The sequence below is a fragment of the Clarias gariepinus genome, chromosome 14, assembly GCF_024256425.1.
Source record: "Clarias gariepinus isolate MV-2021 ecotype Netherlands chromosome 14, CGAR_prim_01v2, whole genome shotgun sequence".
NCBI lineage: Eukaryota > Metazoa > Chordata > Actinopteri > Siluriformes > Clariidae > Clarias > Clarias gariepinus.
This window is the reverse complement of record NC_071113.1, coordinates 25,416,483-25,434,829: the sequence shown is the minus strand read 5'-3', so window position 1 is coordinate 25,434,829 and position 18,347 is coordinate 25,416,483. Positions and strand designations below refer to the sequence as shown.

Here is an 18,347-nt window from a genome sequence, read left to right as displayed (position 1 = left end):
CTTTCATTTTAAAGCTTTAAAAGCAACAGATATTCTCTTCATGCTTGATGGGTTTCCTCTGGGACCTCCGGTTTCCTCCCACAGTCCAAAAACAGAAAGATAAAGCTAACTAGTGTTCTTAAATTTCCCATAGTGTGCAAATGAGCATGTGAGTGTGCATGCATGTGTGCCCTGTGTTGGATTGGCACCCTGTTCAGTGAGTACCCCCACCATGTTCCTTGTACAGACCCTGTACAGGATAAGCAGTAAAGAAGATAAATCAATGAAAATTTTATCCTAAGACTACAGGCGCCTATTTACTTCTTGCTAAACCTGGTAATTCATGTTTCGTTTTTTTTTTTAATTATAGTGCAATAAAGTACTGTAAAGCTGGAAAACGTTTATTTTTGTTGTTAAATGCAGAACAATAATCACAGTGCTAGCAAACTTTAAATGTTATGTCAAAACTTTTATTTTTTTATTTTACTTTGGATTTACACACATCTCTTATACTGTACACTAAACCTAGCGTCCACATGGGACAGCAATAATAATTGCAAAAAATGATACATGAGCAGTGTGAAAAGAATAATTTATTAGACTATGTACACTAAATGTAAATTAATGACTATGTAAATGAAATTGGCCAAAGCCCTACTGAGCTCCTGGAGTTAATTAATAACTAATGAGTTGAATTGGGTGTGTTAGAGCTGGGAAATCTCTTAACTGTTTTGGATTAATGAATGCAGTGATACGGTCGGTGCATGCTATTCACCTCAACTCTTATGAAGTGCACTTGAGAGGAAAGCAAGTGACATGCTATTCACCTCAACTCTTATAAAGTACACTAGAGATAAAAGCAAGTGACAAGAAATAGTTAGGTCTTTATATACGAGTTTTATTTTTAAACCAGAACAACAAAAAAATAAGTTTTATTATTGTTTATTTAGTTCATTCAGACAATTAGCGTATTATAAAGTCATGCCTATTTGAAATGCTTTTAAAAGTATGCAACATAAAACCATTAAGTGAAAAACAAGGAAACGAGAACAATCCCTGGAGCATCTACGGAGACTGTAAAAATAACGCCTTGCTTTGAAAAATAAGTTATTTGAGAAAATCCCTTTAAATGGGATTTGTACAACCTCATTCACAACACACTTCATTGTTTGTATTCAATTTCTGTAATAGTTTAAATGACGTATAAAATACGTATGTACGGTACAATTTTTTAAAAATTGAATTTAAAATACCCAAAATTAAAAAAATTACAGCATTAAAAGAAAGAAGGAAGGAAAACAACCCTGACAGTCAGTCTGGACAATAAATAAACAAAACAACAGTTTGTCACTATTGTACGAATTTGGCTTATTCAGTCTCAGTGTCCACAAATGAAACCACAGGTTTAATCCCATTTTGATTATGTTCAAGCAATCATGTGGCTTAGTCTGTGTCGTAGGCCAGGTTGGGTCCCAGCCATTTCTCTACCTCAGTCACAGAAATCTGCTTTCTCCTGGCATAATCTTCCACCTGCATAAAACAATTTTTAATTAAGCATGTTTAACAGCTTAACAGTTTTAGGCTTGAATTTGCAATATATACTGCCTGGCCAAAAAAAAACAAAACAAAACAAAAAACAGCTTTGATTACAGCACTCAATATGGTGACCAGTTGATGTATAAAAATAATTCTCCATGCTTCCAGAACCACTCTTTCACTATTTGATTCCTGGAATATTCCCCGTGCAGGTAAAGAAAAATAATGTCCTAATCTGGTCATTCAGGAGATTCAGGTCGTCAACTGACTTAATTTCATCCACAAAAACATTACTGAGGCTGGACCTGAGCAACTGAAGCAACCCCAGATCATAACACCACCACCAGAGGTTTGTACAGTGGCCACCATGCATGCTGGATGAATATCTCTTACAATTTCTCAAAAGTCTTAAAACCTAAAAGTTAAACTTTCTACAGGTCATACAGTTCACTTTGTTCAGACACGTACCTGTTCCTTGGTGATCTTGCCCACAGAAAAGTATGTGGATTTGGTGTGGGAGAAGTAGAGACCAGATACAGCTGCAGCCGGAGTCATGGCAAGTGATTCAGTCAGACAAATTCCTTAAAACAAACCAGGAAAACAAACTCAGTCAGCTTGTCTTTTTTTTTTTTTTTTTATTAGGATAAACATGCACATCGGTTAGCCTCGTTAAAAAAAAACGCTGCCTTTCACTTATCACCATAAACACTCATCTGTACATTTGTGCCAGATGGCGTACCAGTTTTCTCCTCAATTTGGGCGAGTCGCCACATGGTGCATTTTTCGGTGTGGTCGGGCTGGCTGGGGTAGCCTGGAGCGGGTCGAATCCCTGAGTAACGCAGCTTGTGGAGGTCACCGGCCGGCAGATCGCCCTCTTCGCTGTAACCCCAAAACTCCTTCCTCACACGAGCATGGAGCTCCTCAGCAAATGCCTGCCAAACAAGCAGGTTAAATTCTTCAACATTATAATCATTGTTGTCGCCAACCCACTTACACATACACACTGGGAAATGTTATGGAGTGTCCACAATTAAGAGACAATGAAAACTAAAGCATAACACAATAAACAAAGTATAAAGAATTACTCATATAAGAACAACCAAGAGAGAACAGCATTCCCACCACTGGTGCCATAACAACCAGCACCCTCAACTCTAAAAGAACCCTTGACCAGGACCAAATCTGTTCTATCCTGGACTTGAAAAACAGCATGAGAAATACAAAAATGAGTAAGTACAGAACTTCACAAAACATATCAATTGAACTGACTAATATCTGGTTCACCAAAGGGAATACTATTGGAAAAAGGTTGGCCTTTCTGGACTGTATATTTTTTCATAGGGATTTTAAGAACCTAGAAATAGAAGTCCACAAAAAGTCACACCCACAGACCTGCAGTTTAACTCCGACTGCAGGTGTCATCAGGATGCTACATGATAGGACATAAAACATCCCTACCTCGACTGAAGCCAAAAAGAAGAAAGACAAGTATCTGCATACAGGTCTCAACTTCACATAAATGCAGGTAAGTGTGCTTTTGACAAGATTTTTGAACATTATATTGACAAAAGCATTTGCTCGCCTGCCTCCACATGCATATCAACTTACAATTACATCCAATTCTTATGTTGATGTCGGCTTCGCCCCCATTACACCTATAACATCTTCAACTCTTCGGGAAGGTTTTCCACATAAAGAGATGTGTTTATGGGATTTTTTGACCATTCTTTCAGATAGACCAGAACCAGCGGAGACCAGCGCAGTCTCCGCTCCAATTCATCCCAAGGATGTTCTGTCGGGTTGAGGTCAGGACACTGTGCAGGCCAGTCAAGATCTTCCAGACCAAACTCACTCATCCATGGCTTTATGGACCTTGTTTTGTGCACTGGTGCGCACTCATGTTGAAAGTGGTGGATTTTTGGAAAACACACACTAGTTCATTTTAAACTCACCAACACACTAAGACAGAGACTTGTCCAACCCAATGACCAGACACCGGAACATAAGAAGCAAAATATATTATACATCTTATAAGCCATCTACGGTACAGTATGTGCAAGTGGACAATCCTTCTCTCAACAGAGGTGGAGGTCTTAGTCACAACCTGCCTCCCATCTTTCATGCTGACGATTCATCCATCCCCAGGAAGATCAAGACCTCTTTAAAAGCTCCACCAGGAAATCCACACCTAATCTACTCTCACATCTCGGGTCGTTACATTTTAACGACTCTCCCTAATCTACTGTATATTACTGGTTCTTCTTAACAACGCTCTCCCTTAACATTCTAACGACTCTCTCTTAATCTCAACTTTTCCATTGTTCACCTAATGAGCTAATTCAGGCAGGAGGAGGATCGTTGACCCTGGAGGTTACAAATTTGTGGAATTCCACCAATTTCATTTGGTCAAAAGAAACTTCTTGGGCGGGTGGTGAAATGTTTCTGTGTAAAAATAAACAAGTCCAGTTGACGTGACTCAAACTTCCAGATATTATGGTCTGAAACAAAACAGGTTGCATTGTTGGGTTGGTTATCATAAGTGAACTGTACTGCTCTATTCTTACTAAAAACACTAAATTAATTACAGGATGGCTGATTGGTGAGTTACTAGATGCCATCACCATCAATACAGACTTTTATTAATTTATGTGTTAAATGTTGCTTTTGTGTACTTAGCACCATCAATGACCGAACCACAAACAACTGAGGTTAAGCTTCAGTTTACCCTAGATGGGCTTTGGCTGTTCAGTTAGATTTACAGTGATGTGTACATGGCAGTCATGTGTTACCTCAGCGAGTCGGTCAGCAAGAGCTTTCACCATGATGCTGTTGTAATCATCCCCCTGCTGCTCAAATTCTTGGCTGAGCTTTTTGGCACCGAACACGCCGACTGCAAAGAGCCCAACGTAGTCCTGCACACCGCTTTCCAACGGAGCAACAAAATCCGACAAACACAGGTACGGCTCGGAACTTGCCGAGTCCTTCTCCACCTGCACAGGACGAGAAAACGCACCGCAGTGAAGCACAGGTGGATACTCTCATCTCTCATTCAAATGGACTTTACATAATGTTACCTGCTGTCTAAGTCCATAAAAGGTAGCGGTGTGGTTAGATAAAGTCGGAGTGACATCATCGACGTATACGAGAATGTCATCGCCATGGCTTTGTGCACGCCAGAAGCCCACGATGCCTCTTGCTTGAAGACCTTTACTGTCAATCAGCCTCTTAAGAAGACTCTGAGCATCGTCAAACACGCGCCTGGCCTCTTCTCCTACACACAGTCAAATATACACAAGAAAACGTTAGTGTTAAAACTTGTATGCGCAGAACTTTTGTTATATCTTTAGCAATCTCAATGAAGTCATTTTTCTTACCCACGGTTTTATCATTGAAGATTTTGGGGTAGCCTCGGTTGGGATATTTCCCCCTCAGCTGCCACACATCGAAGAAGGGTTTCCAGTCGATGAAATCTACCAGCTTCCTTAGGTCATATGCATCAAACACACGTGTGCCCAGGAACTTTGGCTGATCTACAGAAGAAACAATCAGTCTGTCTAGTCTTTATCTGTGACATGGAGAACAAATTCTGAAGTGTTTACATTAAAATCCATGTAGTGAGATATTTTTTTCTCTTAAACAATGCCTGGGAAGATTTAACGCTTACCTGGTGGTGGCTGTGAGAGCCAGTCGATGTGTAGGCCTTTTTCCCGTGCCTGTGCTAGAGACATGTATCGCCTATCCTGTAAAGGCAAAAAAAATTAAATGTTATACATACATGTAGCTTGTACAAAGAGTATCGTCATCATTCATGTTGTTCTCTCAGTTTTATTACAAGAGTCTTAATCTCAAGCCAAATTTCACCTCAGTAATAACTTATCATTGCTCTGTTAATTACATTTTATATATATAAATATATATATATAACATATTGTAAATGTTACCAGAGAATGCCTGCACAAGGAGTCTATGACTTATGAACTAGTTCTGTTCCAGGACCACGCTCGTAAGTTAGATTTGTTCTTAAGTCCGACAAAGTGAGTCTTATACTGTACAATGTAAAGCATATCAATCCACTTGACTTAATCTCTGTCCCCTTTCCCTAAATGGTCATCGTGTGACCAAAAACTGTAACTTCGCCAAAGGAAATTTATCTCACAGGTGTGTGTCAGACTGATGTCTCTGCACCTTTAAATCACGAGGCTTTAAATTTTTTCCGCCGTATCAGACTTTGAGGATTGGGGATTTATCGAAATCAATGTTATTTACTATCTGACCAGCTTTACAGGACAGCCATTTTCTATCATCATGCTCCCGGACTGATTGATTGAAACCGGCGAGGCCAACTTATTTCTCAACACTGCACCACACACACATACAATATACCAGATATCTATACTTCAATTACACACTGAAAATATTGTATATAATTGTAAATACTGGTATTTGGTGCACTGCAGAGTCTATTTTTTATACAATACACTACTTGTACGATTTGCTCACATCTACAAATGTTCGTGGATCTGTGGTCTGTTCATACTGTATCTGCGGAAATTCGTAACTCTAATGTTTGTAAGTTGGTCTACCTGTAATTGTTTTCAGAGCAATTTGAGTAAGTTAACTTTATTTTTACACATAAAAGCAACAAACTGACATGGAGCCATTATATGAGAATAGCAAAAAGTAATGTTTAAAAAGAAACAGTATGACAAGAGATAGCTGAAACATTAATTGCACACGGTGCAACACTTAAAACAGGGCTGTAAGTAAAACAAGCCAGTCAGCTTGTTGGTTAATTTGTTAGCAGGAAATATCGATCAGATTCTTACCCTGACACATATAAAGTGGCATAATAGATATAAAGTGCTTTGCTCCGAGAATTGTACAGGAACACAATGTGGAGTAGCCAAGGTAATAACAAAATTGATTTGTCATGCACTGTGAGCTAAAGATTCTTCTATCTTATAATTTTTTCAATGATAATTTTGTCATAAGAAAATGATAAGTCATCCCTTACAGTGTCACCAACACGGCCCCAGAGTGCAATGACTTCACTAGGAGGACTTTCTCAATTCTATGCAAATCTCATATAATTCTGCAAAGTTACAAATCTGAAATCTGTAGCGACCCAATAGAGCCCCAAATAAACCACATTTAATTAAAAATATAACTCGATCAAGAAAAACAGCATGATATGCATGACTTTCACAGCTGCAAGTCAACATTTCGGATACCTAGGGCTGTTCGATAAAAGAATCTTAAATCGGCATTGCGCTAAGATTGATGTTGAAATGCAGATGTTTTGGTCATTATCACTCGATAATAGATAGATCTAACAGCATAACACACAGCAGGCATAAATAAAAAACAATAGCTGCAATCAGTCTGCAGGTTTTGCTTTGTTTACATTGTGTGACAGTGACCATACCTAACTGTCATCTCTCCTTCTCTTCACCCCTTCTCTCTCTTCTCCTTTTCCCCTTCCTCTCTCTCTTTAACTCTCCCTGTCTCTCTGTCGAGCTATACATGACGCTCCTGAGCTGCCAGTGATCCAGACCCCCTTTGAACCTCTGGACCTGCCTGACTTGTCCTGGTGTACCGCTTCTCGTTGAAGATCTTGTCGCATGGATGCCCCGTGTGGTCTGTCTGGAATGCATGTGGTGACTGGGGACGGTTCCACTTTTCCACATAGATGGTCCTGTCCTTGGCTGATGCAGACAGCTGTTCTCTGAAGGCTTGTGACTGCAGTTTCTTGATAGTTCAGGACTGGAGTTTCATACAGTCTACCTGAGCCTCCAAGAACAAACTGGAATGCATATTAACTTTACTATACTAACACACCTCCTGTTATACTGAACTTCCAGTCTCACTCAACTTGACTGCAGATAAATCCCAAATATCCGTTTTTACCCAAATGCGTATGGGTTCCCTGTTAAGTCTGGTTTCTCTCAAGGTTTCTTCCATCTCAGGGAGTTTTTCCTTGCCGCCGTCGTCCTCGGCTTGCTCATCAGGGACAATCTCATCATTTTGATTCATACACATTTACATTCCATACAAACTTAAATAATTCTTTTGATTGTGTAAAGCTGCTTTGCGACAATGACAATTGTTAAAAGCGCTATACAAATAAAATTTTATTGAATTGAGGTTTAAGCTACAGGTCTGCAAATGAGAAAAAAATTAGTGGAAACAAAAGCGACTGAAATTTGACTCTATCTACCAAAGCTGAGGAATGTTTTGACAAAAAAAAGCAAAACAACATTAATTATAGGGAAGTGGTCTGGATATACTGAAGCTACGGAGCACAGATTAAGGCAGCCTGTACCGGCATTTATTCACAGCTCTTTACTTTTTCCACATTTTGTTATCTTATAGCTGTATTTCAAGTTGCTCGTCTGGAAAGTTCTCCTCTCTCCAAAGAGAAATGCTGGACCTCTTTTAAAGTGACCATCGGGTTCTTGATCACCTCCCTGACTAAGGCCCTTGTCCCCTTTGTTCTCTGACTGTGGGACCTTATATAGACAGGTTTCCCAATCATGTCCAATCAACTGAATTTACCACAAGTGGACTCCAATCGAGTTGTAGAAACATTTTACAGATGGTCAGTGGAAACAGGAAGCACCTAAGCTCAATTTTGAGCGTCATGGCAAAGGCTCTGAATACCAATGTAAATGTGATGTTTTTTCATTTATTTATTTTTTTTAATATGCAAAGATTTCAAACAAACCTTTTTCACGTTGTCATTACTGTATGGGGTGTTGTATGTAGAATTTTAAGGAAAATAATGAATTTAATCCATTTCGGAAAAAGGCTGTAACATAAAATGTGGAAAAAGTAAAGCTCTGTAAATACTTTCTGGATGCACTGTACACGTGACACGCAGGCGTGTGTGTGTGTGTGCACATACACACTGGTTAAGTTGTGACTCATAGTACGGTTGCCAGAAAGTGAGTGAGATAATCTTATAAATTCATGAGAAGAAATGAGAAAACATTAAAATTAATACATTTTTGCAAAACCTGCAAAAACTACGCTATTTTTCATTGTTGTTTTAGAAAACATTTTGCTGATAAAAAAAGCACTTACTGTATGTGACAGACCGAAGCTGCATGTTAATGCTGGCGGTTGTGATAACTACATAAAAATTAGACCAGAGCAAGCAAAGGGTCAAGTTGTCAGAGTAAAAGAAAAATTAAACTTATACCCTCCAGTATAAAGTTGTTGCTTTGTATTGCTGTTTACAGTCAAACAGAAATCCATGCTGCTGCGTAAGCCTATAGAATGGCAGTGCTATGAACAAAAGAAGAATGAAGAAGAATAAAAGTCTGTTGGGATTTTTTTCCTGTCACTTTGTGTCTCTTTTAGTAGCAACAAGATTGGAGTAAAACCTTGGGCTCTATTTATGTCACCATGTTGCTACTCTCCATGCTCACAGGGGAAAACAAAATCTTGCATTTTCTGTAGTCTGTTTTATAAACACAGCAAACCTTAAGAGAGTCGTAGTGATCCTGCCTGATCTCTTCATACTCCTCCGTTACCTCCTCGAAGAAATCCTCACTCACCCCTTCATCCAACAGCTGAGAACACTGCAGAGAGTGAGAGAGAGAGAGAGAGAGAGAGAGAGAGAGAGAGAGAGGAGGGTGAAAAGGTAAAAGGTTCAGTATAGAAAGACGGATCACCACTTGCTGCTGGAGAATAGGAGTTCTTCTGGTAACGTTGTCACACTCGCTCCTTTCTATTTTTATGCAAATTCCAGGAGCATACATTAGGTTTTTTGTTTCCATTTGAAAACTGGTCTGTCTTGCATTATATATATATATATATATATATATATATATATATATATTTTTTTTTTTTTTTCTTTTACAGCCATGCATATATTCTTCTGTAATGTTATTATTTTTTAAGTTATATATGGAAATACTAAATGATTTTGTCCATAATTATGCAGACATGATAAACATATATAACAAAATTAGTACAGCACATAATATGGTGCCTAAGCTGTTCTGGCTCGGCTGCCTTCCAGTTCTAATTTTAAGGACAACTAGCATTGGGTAAACTGTAAAAGAGTCAGCTACTATACTTTTATCATTAATGACTCGCACTTTAATGAGCAAGTTTAATTTGCTCTTGCTCCCCTGGTCAGTGAGCTTCCTGCTACTAATATTCTCCCCATCCCCAAACTGGAGCTCTGCCAGATGTTTTATACCTGATCCTATTCAGCAGTGTATTATTACACATGGAACTCTAAAATATAACAAAATATGGGATATTTCTTTTAGGAATTATGTTTGTTTTTTATGCAAAAGGTTTATGTAACTTTATAGTCACAAAGGAAAATCTTGTGTCAGTCTCTGAAGACAAAACTAAATAATGAAAGATATTTAAGCAGTATTACACAGGAGGGAGAGCTGTTGAGTCTAGATTTCATCACAGTTGGGATGTGTTTGTAGCTGATGTAGAAAGTAAAAATATAAAGAGATTGTGCAGAATAACAAAACACAGTAAACTCCCATTACTCTATATAATCCCCTGCTATACTAATTCGCTTATCCCAGTGTTTCACTAGTCTGAAATGTTGGCCACCCAGGAACTATTTAAATTGCTCCAACATGTAGAAATGGCTTTAAGAGAGTTCAGGACTGTACAGTGTAGGGATAAAATAGCTACCATCCATGTTCCTGAAAGTGCGAGTAATGATTCTTTGTAAAAGTTACCACAGAAAGATGCGTTAAAAGTTATCCATCCAATTTCAAGGATCAGGTGATCCACTTAATTAATGTTTACAGGAAAGACTAAAGTAGGATCTGCACTGTGCTTGAAGTCTTCTTTAAATGTCAATTGGTTGTACGCCTTCATTCTCAAGAACTTTACTCACAAGTCCTGGTTTGTCTTGACGCATGTTATTTTACACAACAGTTATTTCAGACTGAGAATCCTGATTGAATGACAGGCATTTCACAAATTGTGATAAAGTAAGGTAACAACACTGAGATGTCTAACTATTTGTACCGGTCTACGTCCCAGGTGTTGTAATAACTGATAATTTTGCTCACTGTCGATTTCAGCATGGGTAAGAGTAGGTCTGTACGGTCTCTATTACCGCCTCACACCTTTGATGATATTTAGAACAACAGCACTAAGTGTTATTGCTTAAATATAGTTAAAATGCAAAAAAGTAAAAAAGGTACAAACTTTCATCTAATAAGAGAAGAAAATCTTACCACCACAACGCTACGAGACGCATCAAGGACATGAACAACAGGAGCAGTGTATCGAGGGGCAATCTTTACCGCAGTATGAGTCCTGTTTAAACACACACACACACACACACACAATTAAATCTTATATAATCCATTAAATCATTGATAATCAAGAAATGAATATCAGGATTTACTTTGAAGTTGTGGCTCCTCCGATCAGCAGAGGGATTTTCATGCCAAGACGTTCCATCTCCTTCGCCACATGAATCATCTCATCAAGGGACGGCGTGATGAGGCCTGACAAACCGATAATATCTACACACAAAACACATTCACTGCTTGGATTTGTTCTGAACATTCTCTCATTAAGGTAAACTATTCTGAGGTTAGTTGAAGGAAAGATTTGAATGTTTAAACTATTTTTTTTTTTTTATTAAATGTTCATCAGCCAGACATATTGGTGTCATTTTTACTTTTGCCCTGGAGATAGAATGTGTATTAAGCAGATAATAGGTTGCCCAGGCTTTGGTCTCTCTTCTGTGTAATAAACCTCATCATGTACTGGAGCTAAAGTCCAGCTAAAGATCTTTTAATAAAATCTAAACTCAAGGTTATGGCATAAGGCTGATTATGAAAATGATCATATATAGTGCTGTGAAAAATATTTTTTTCTAATTTTATTTTTGTATGATTTTCACATTAAAATGATTCAGATCATCAAGAAAAAAAATATTATACAAATATAACCCGAGTAAATACAAAATGCATTTTTTAAATCATGATTTCATTTCATGACAGGGAAAAAAGCTGTCCAAGTCTGTCTGGTCCAACTGTGATTTTTGGAAAGCTAAGTTAAATTTTAATGGCCACACTCAGGCCTGAATACTGCCAGACCTGTCAAATCAAGAAAGCATGCATGCTAAAAGATCTCAAAAAGCAACACATCATACCATAAAAAAAACAGGAAAGGGGCAAATACTTTTTCAATGCACTGTATACAGGTCCAATTAGAAAAATCCATGAACAAACAGTAACCCTGATATTTTTACAAAACAGGTTAATAAAATAGCGTAACTGTCTTCTGATAAATGAACATGATTCTTTGAATATCTATTCAGTCAAAGATACATGATTTTTTTAGTTTGGGTGCAAAACTATAGAAAACATCACAAAATTAACATGTCTTGATTGCACCTTTAAAACCTTACAAAATAAAAATCTATACATTTACTACCTGCTTTCCTGTCAATGGCCGCCTTCAGGATCTGATCACATGGTATCATTACTCCTAAATCAATCACTCTACGGAAAGAGAAACATATACATTACATATAATCTCATTTGCATCCAAGAACCAACACCCATGTTTGTCTTACTTACTTTCTTTGTGAGGACCTACGATGATGAAATTTCTCCTTAGGTATTTTAGCATTTGTTTAGTCCCTCAACTTTAATATTAGTTAGTATGTCTACCTGAGATCTACAGGTACCTAACGGGTTGGAAAACACTCCCTGTGCGTCAACAGGATTATAATTTGTATAATAACTACGTACCGAAAGTTGTTGCACCCCAGCACGACGCCCACAATGTTCTTGCCGATGTCATGGACATCTCCTTTTACTGTTGCCAGAACTATCGTGCCCTGATAAGGATCCTGCACAGAAACACACAAGTATTTAAACCTCAACCTCAAGACATGCATTGGGTGTGCTATGAATACTCACTAACATGAAACGAGTAAATAAAAGAAAACTGAAAATACAGATCTGGGTCTTACAAGATCTGGGATTATTAGACAGTGTCTAAAAGTATGATAACTTACTAAGTCATCAGGAACTCCAGACTGAGCCATCATCTCCTCCCTTTCTTTCTCCATAAAGGGAATCAGATGGGCCACAGCCTTCTTCATAACCCGGGCAGATTTTATCACCTGAACACAAAATGCACTGTGGTTAGACAACCAATCACAACGTAGCACTGACAATGACAGTAGTGGTAGTGTCTGTGGTGCTGGTTCGAATGTTAAAGTTTACATCGTTCTGAATCAACAGATTGGCATTTAATTAATTATCACCAGTTCCTGCGTTACAGATGTTAATAAATCTAACTAAACCTTAGAATAGATTCTTTTTTTTTGCGGTAAAAAACTCATAAGCCGGATTTGTTCTTAAGTCCTACAAAGTAAGTCTTATACGGCGTATATACTGAACTTTAGACATTTTATACTGCACATTCACTTACACTAATTGTAAATATTGGTATCTGGTGCACTGCAGTATCAATTTTTTGTACAATACATGTGAGCTACTTCTGGTTCGTATACGCAGAAATTTGTAACTCAAACGTTCCTAAGTCGGGGACTACCAGTACTGGTGTATGAAATTTATATATTTGCGTAAAGTTTTAGCAATTAACACTCAGTGTGCAATAAAAATGTGCGTAATGTCTAGTGATTGGAATTACCAGTCATCACTCAAAACAATATTATCACAATACCTATGTTCCGATACAATTTATATTGTGATTCTGTGAGTATCATGATTTTATAAAGCAGCCCAATTTAATTATACTTTTTTATTTGATTTAGTTACAATTTTAAGACCCCGAACCTTGAATCATACCTCAAAAATTTTATACCTTAGCTTTCTCTTTTTCTTTATACCTTTTTATTCAACACAACTTCACAACTTAATTGAAGATAAGTAATTAAATGTAGCCTTATAAAATTGGTTTTCTCACTCAAAAAACAAGCGCAGCATTTAACACTACGAACTAACTTAAAATATAAGACTAAAATACATTAACATTTAACTTAAAACTAATGTAATGAAGGCAATAAAAATGCTTCTCTGTTGCACTACTCGTTGGCTCGTGCACTTGGCACAAAATCAGTTATATCTGCGGCAGATTGGTCCTGGCCTATTAAGCTAAAAATCAGGCAATTCTGTTCATTGGCTGATCAACCTGTGCATCTCTATTATAAATATAAATCACACTAATAATAATAATAATAAATACACAAACTGATTTACAACTGAATTGATTTTTTTTTTCAAGTTTCAAATGTTTGTGTGCTACCTGTGGTAAGAACATCTTTCCAGCGCCGAACAGATCTCCTACACACTTCATGCCGTTCATGAGCGGCCCCTCGATGACGTGCAGCGGTCGGGCATAACGATCTGTCTGAGCACGAGCCTCTTCTGTGTCCTCCACTACAAACTTCTCTATACCCTACACACACAGAAACACACACACCAATTAAATAACAATAAAAGGGTTGTCAATCATTTTCAAAATGTTTAAAAACAGTCCTACAAAATCAACGAGAGGGCAAATTGCGTTTGCATTTCATTTGTCAAGTGCAAATTGGATGTTGTGACAACACATCTAAGCTTACTGTACTGATTTAATCTACATAAAAAACAATATTTCATGGCATTATTTAAACTAGCTGGTTGATCGCATAAATTACCTCTTAAGCACTAGTGAGCCAACTGCTAGTAGGTTAGGATAACTCCATTTCTGTGCACAAGCCAAGTTTTACTAATGCCTGCATACTAGAGGTTATGTAATACAGGTAGTCCCCAATTTACAAATGAGTTCCATTCTGGGAGGACGTTCATAAGTCTGATTTGTTTTTATGTCTGACAAAGTGAGTCTTATACGCCTTTGACACGAATATACATTGTGAAGCATATCCAATTGACTTAGTCCGTCTCCTTCCCCCACACCGTCATCATGTGCACAGAAACCGTAACCGCGCATAAGGAAATGCATTTCCCACGTCAAATGTAAGTGTTGTCTCTGCGCGCTTTTAAATCAAGAGGGTAATCCCGGATGGCATTTTGTCTCAGAGCCGTTTTTCACTGTATTGTACGGTAACCCCACACGCATACATATACAATATACTAGACTTTAGACATTTTATACATTCACTTACACACTGGAAATATTGTATATGACTGTATATATTGGTATCTGGTGCACTATAGTGTTTACTTTTTGTACGATACACGTGAACTACTTCCGTGATTGAACTTGAAGTAGAATTGCGGTCCGTTCGTATCTGTGGAAATTCATAAGTCGGGGACTACCTGTTTAGATATTCACTATAATTTTGAGATTTTTGATCATGATAAAAGTGTATCCACCCTCGATGCCCCAGCCATTCCCCCACAAGACTACCTTAACAAGTGCATACTCCAATCTCTCCTCCACGCTTCCTTTTCTCCACTCGTCAGTCTGGATCACCTTCTTCCCACCTTTAGCCTTGTTCTAATAACAAAAAGACACATTACTAAAGATAAAGGTTAACCTTTCAAAACATTGCCATGTCAACACAGTAACCTCAGCCTCACCTTTACTTGCCTTAAACTGAAAGCTGCTGTAGAGAAATGATGAGGCTGTTAAAATGTGTGTGTGTTTGTGCGTGCGAGTGTGTGCGTTTTTTTTCCTGAGAAAGTATACCTGAGCATATAGTAGGAGCTTTTCTGTAGCCTCTGGGTCTCGGTTCCAGATGATATTCTCACACAGAAGGAGCAGCTCTTTATCGATGTCGTCATACACAGGCAGAGAACCAGCATTCACAATCCCCATGTCCATCCCGTCCTGCAGGGGGCGCAACAGGAAAGCAGACAAATATTTTAGCAATCTTATGCATTTGTTCCATCTGAGAGAACTTTGCACTGGAAAAAAATATAACTTTAGCAAGTTAAAATATCTTGAATATAGTTCAGTACCTTTAAATATATTCTTAAAATAAGATTATAACAAATCATATGCAAAATTATAAAACTTATTTCTAGTAAAATGTTACTAAAATTGCAAGAGAAATTTTCTTTTTCCTATTTAAGAATAATTTAGCAAATTTTTAGGAATTTATTTAAGAAGTGAATTCTCTGCAAATTGGACGGTGTGACAACACATCTAAGCTTACTGTACTGATTTAATCTACATAAGAAACATATTTACATTTAGGCATTTGGCAGACGCTCTTATCCACTAAGGGCCCAACAGTGGCAACTTGGTGGTTGTGGGGTTTGAACCTGGGATCTTCCGAACTGTAGTCCAATGCCTTAACCACTGAGCTATCCCTAATATTTAACGGCATTTTTTAAACAGTTGATTAGAAAAAGGCTTAATACCTTTTATTTTATTTGATAAAATGTTTTTTTGTCATGTGTAAACTGGTGCTAGGGAACATAAAAGTTAAATACCGTAGCTCTGTTTAGTTTTTTTTTAAATTTGTACTATGTCAAAGCCTTGTTTTTATTTGTGATTAATTTTCTACATTGGAAAACAATACTTGAGATTACCAAACTATGAAATAACTTATGTGATTAAGTAACAACAACCTTAGTCAGTTTTTATTGTAAGAAATAATAATAATAATAATAATAATAATAATACATTTTATTCATAATGCACTTTATATTTGAAGCGAATCTCAAAGTGCTACAAATTATTTCAACCCAAACCCTCTAATAAAAAGATAAGTTTTAAGACCAGATTTAAAATCATCCACAGTCTTTGGCAATCTCAGATACTCTGAAAGAGCATTCCATAGTCTAGGTGCCGCTGAGCAAAAAGCCCGATCTCTCATAGTATGAAGCTTAGTCTTCAGAGGTTTCAGAAGATGAACCGAGACAGAGCAGAGGTTGCATGTAGATGTATGTGAAGTAATAAGTTCTTTGAGATAGGGAAGGGCATCCCTGGAGATGCACTGGTACGTAAGAAGGGCAACCTTGTATTCAATTCTGAATGAAACACGGAGCCAATGAAGAGGCTTAAGGATGGATGCAATATGGTCCAATTTACGATACTGACCAAACCGTGAGTTTTGTGATCTGTTGCACCATTGCTCTTTATGATATTAACCGCGTTAGAAATTGTGCTTAGGTGTGATAGATTTTACTATAAAAGAAATTGAAGTTTAGTCATTGAGAACATCATGGGATATGGAATCAATGCACATGAGCTGAGTGTATATCTGTATTTAATATAGTAAAAGTAAAGAAAACATGATTATCTTGAACTAAATCTGCAATTGAAACAATGGCCTATTGGTCACTTTTTGCACTAAGCATTCACCGCCACCAGAGTGCGCTGTGATTCTTACTTTGCCGAAAGTCTGATTCTCAGAATAAATGCATCGCTGCACTGCAGATTCAAATGAGAAGCAAAAGAGTTTAATCTGGGCATTTTGAAATACGCTTCTTAAAGAATATTAAAGCATATTATACATCTATATCTTAAAGCATATTACTTTATATAGATTTTTCTTTTTGTTTGAACAAAAGAAAGACTAAAAAAACAGCATCAAGTGACACACCCAGGTGAGGTCACATGGTTTATGGGAAGAATGCAAGCACCTTTATAGCGTGATAGAGAAATGTGCCATGCATGGCCTCCCTGATGGCATCCATGCCTCGAAAGGAGAAGGACAAATTAGACAAACCACCACTGACTCGGGCTCCAGGCAAAGATTCCTGGAGAGAGTGAGAGAAAGTTTGAGAGAGAGAAGCAAAATATTCACATACAATTGACCACATGATTAAATCTTTGACTTAAAAAATTAACTATAGCTATCTTTTAAATAACTACCGTATTTCACACAAGGCTAATAAAGCTAACAATAAAAAGATAACTTTCAGAACCACCCTTATTGACGTCATCTGGTGGGAAGTAGAAAAAAAAGGTCTACCTTTATGATCCGTGTGGCCTTGATGAAGTTGATAGCGTACATGTTGTGCTCCTCCATCCCGGTGCCTATGGTCAGGATGTTGGGGTCGAAGATGATGTCATTAGGGTTAAAGCCGACCTTTTTGGTTAGGAGGTGATAAGCTCTTGTGCAGATCTGGACCTTCTGATCAATTTCAGTAGCCTTAAAATGGGAAAAAAAAAGAAAAGAAAAAAAAAGAGTGAGCTTACTATAGAAATATTAAAGCTTAACATTTTGAATACGTTCAGGTCTGCTCTAACATATCACCCCCTGTGTTTAATTAATCACCACTGGCAGATATACTGATGTCATGCACTGACCTGGCCTTCTTCATCGAAGGCCATAATGACGACAGCGGCACCGTAGCGATGCACTTGTTTGGCGCGTTTGAGGAAAGCCTCTTCTCCCTCCTTCAGGCTGATGCTGTTGACGATGCACTTGCCCTGGCAGCACTTCAGACCTGCCTCAATCACTGCAAAATTAGACGAGTCGATGCACAGGGGCACCTACACACCAACACAACTGATTACACACTCAGAGTTAAACTGATATCAGACCAGTTTTTAAATATAAAAAAAAAAACGGTTATATGCCAAAATAATATAATTACACTTGTACTGTTTTATTAAGGGTTGTTTTAATGGAGGAAACAAAAATCAGTATTAAGAGAAAAGCGATGCTCAGAATTGCACTTTAGATATTCTAATAATGGATTACTATTACCAGTCTAATACCATAAGTCTAGCCTAAAAAAACTCATAATTCTTAAAACAAATTACCTTTAAAATATTTTAATATCTATAAATATCTAACAATATTTTTTTGTCTTTGAACTAATTGCAGTAAAATGCAAATAAAATAATAAAAAACTTTAAACATCAACAAATCGATGAACATGAAACATCTG

At 37.5% G+C, this 18,347-nt stretch overlaps 1 protein-coding gene across 1 annotated transcript in view; it reads right to left on the bottom strand.

Annotated features, from left to right (window-relative positions):
• Positions 1–838: 838 nt before the first annotated feature.
• Positions 839–18,347, bottom strand: part of mtr (5-methyltetrahydrofolate-homocysteine methyltransferase) — a 33,916-nt gene continuing 16,407 nt past the window's right edge. Inside the window, exons 15-33 of the mRNA XM_053512004.1 lie at positions 17,761–17,946; positions 17,423–17,602; positions 17,091–17,207; positions 15,187–15,327; positions 14,905–14,994; positions 13,798–13,950; positions 12,542–12,649; positions 12,273–12,373; positions 11,953–12,020; positions 10,913–11,033; positions 10,740–10,821; positions 9,000–9,098; positions 5,180–5,255; positions 4,890–5,045; positions 4,590–4,786; positions 4,305–4,505; positions 2,255–2,447; positions 1,984–2,096; positions 839–1,509 (exon numbers count right to left, since the gene is read on the bottom strand). Coding sequence (XP_053367979.1) covers positions 1,423–1,509; positions 1,984–2,096; positions 2,255–2,447; positions 4,305–4,505; positions 4,590–4,786; positions 4,890–5,045; positions 5,180–5,255; positions 9,000–9,098; positions 10,740–10,821; positions 10,913–11,033; positions 11,953–12,020; positions 12,273–12,373; positions 12,542–12,649; positions 13,798–13,950; positions 14,905–14,994; positions 15,187–15,327; positions 17,091–17,207; positions 17,423–17,602; positions 17,761–17,946 — 2,469 coding nt within the window. The 3' untranslated portion in view covers positions 839–1,422. The remainder of the gene's footprint in view (positions 1,510–1,983; positions 2,097–2,254; positions 2,448–4,304; positions 4,506–4,589; positions 4,787–4,889; positions 5,046–5,179; positions 5,256–8,999; positions 9,099–10,739; positions 10,822–10,912; positions 11,034–11,952; positions 12,021–12,272; positions 12,374–12,541; positions 12,650–13,797; positions 13,951–14,904; positions 14,995–15,186; positions 15,328–17,090; positions 17,208–17,422; positions 17,603–17,760; positions 17,947–18,347) is intronic.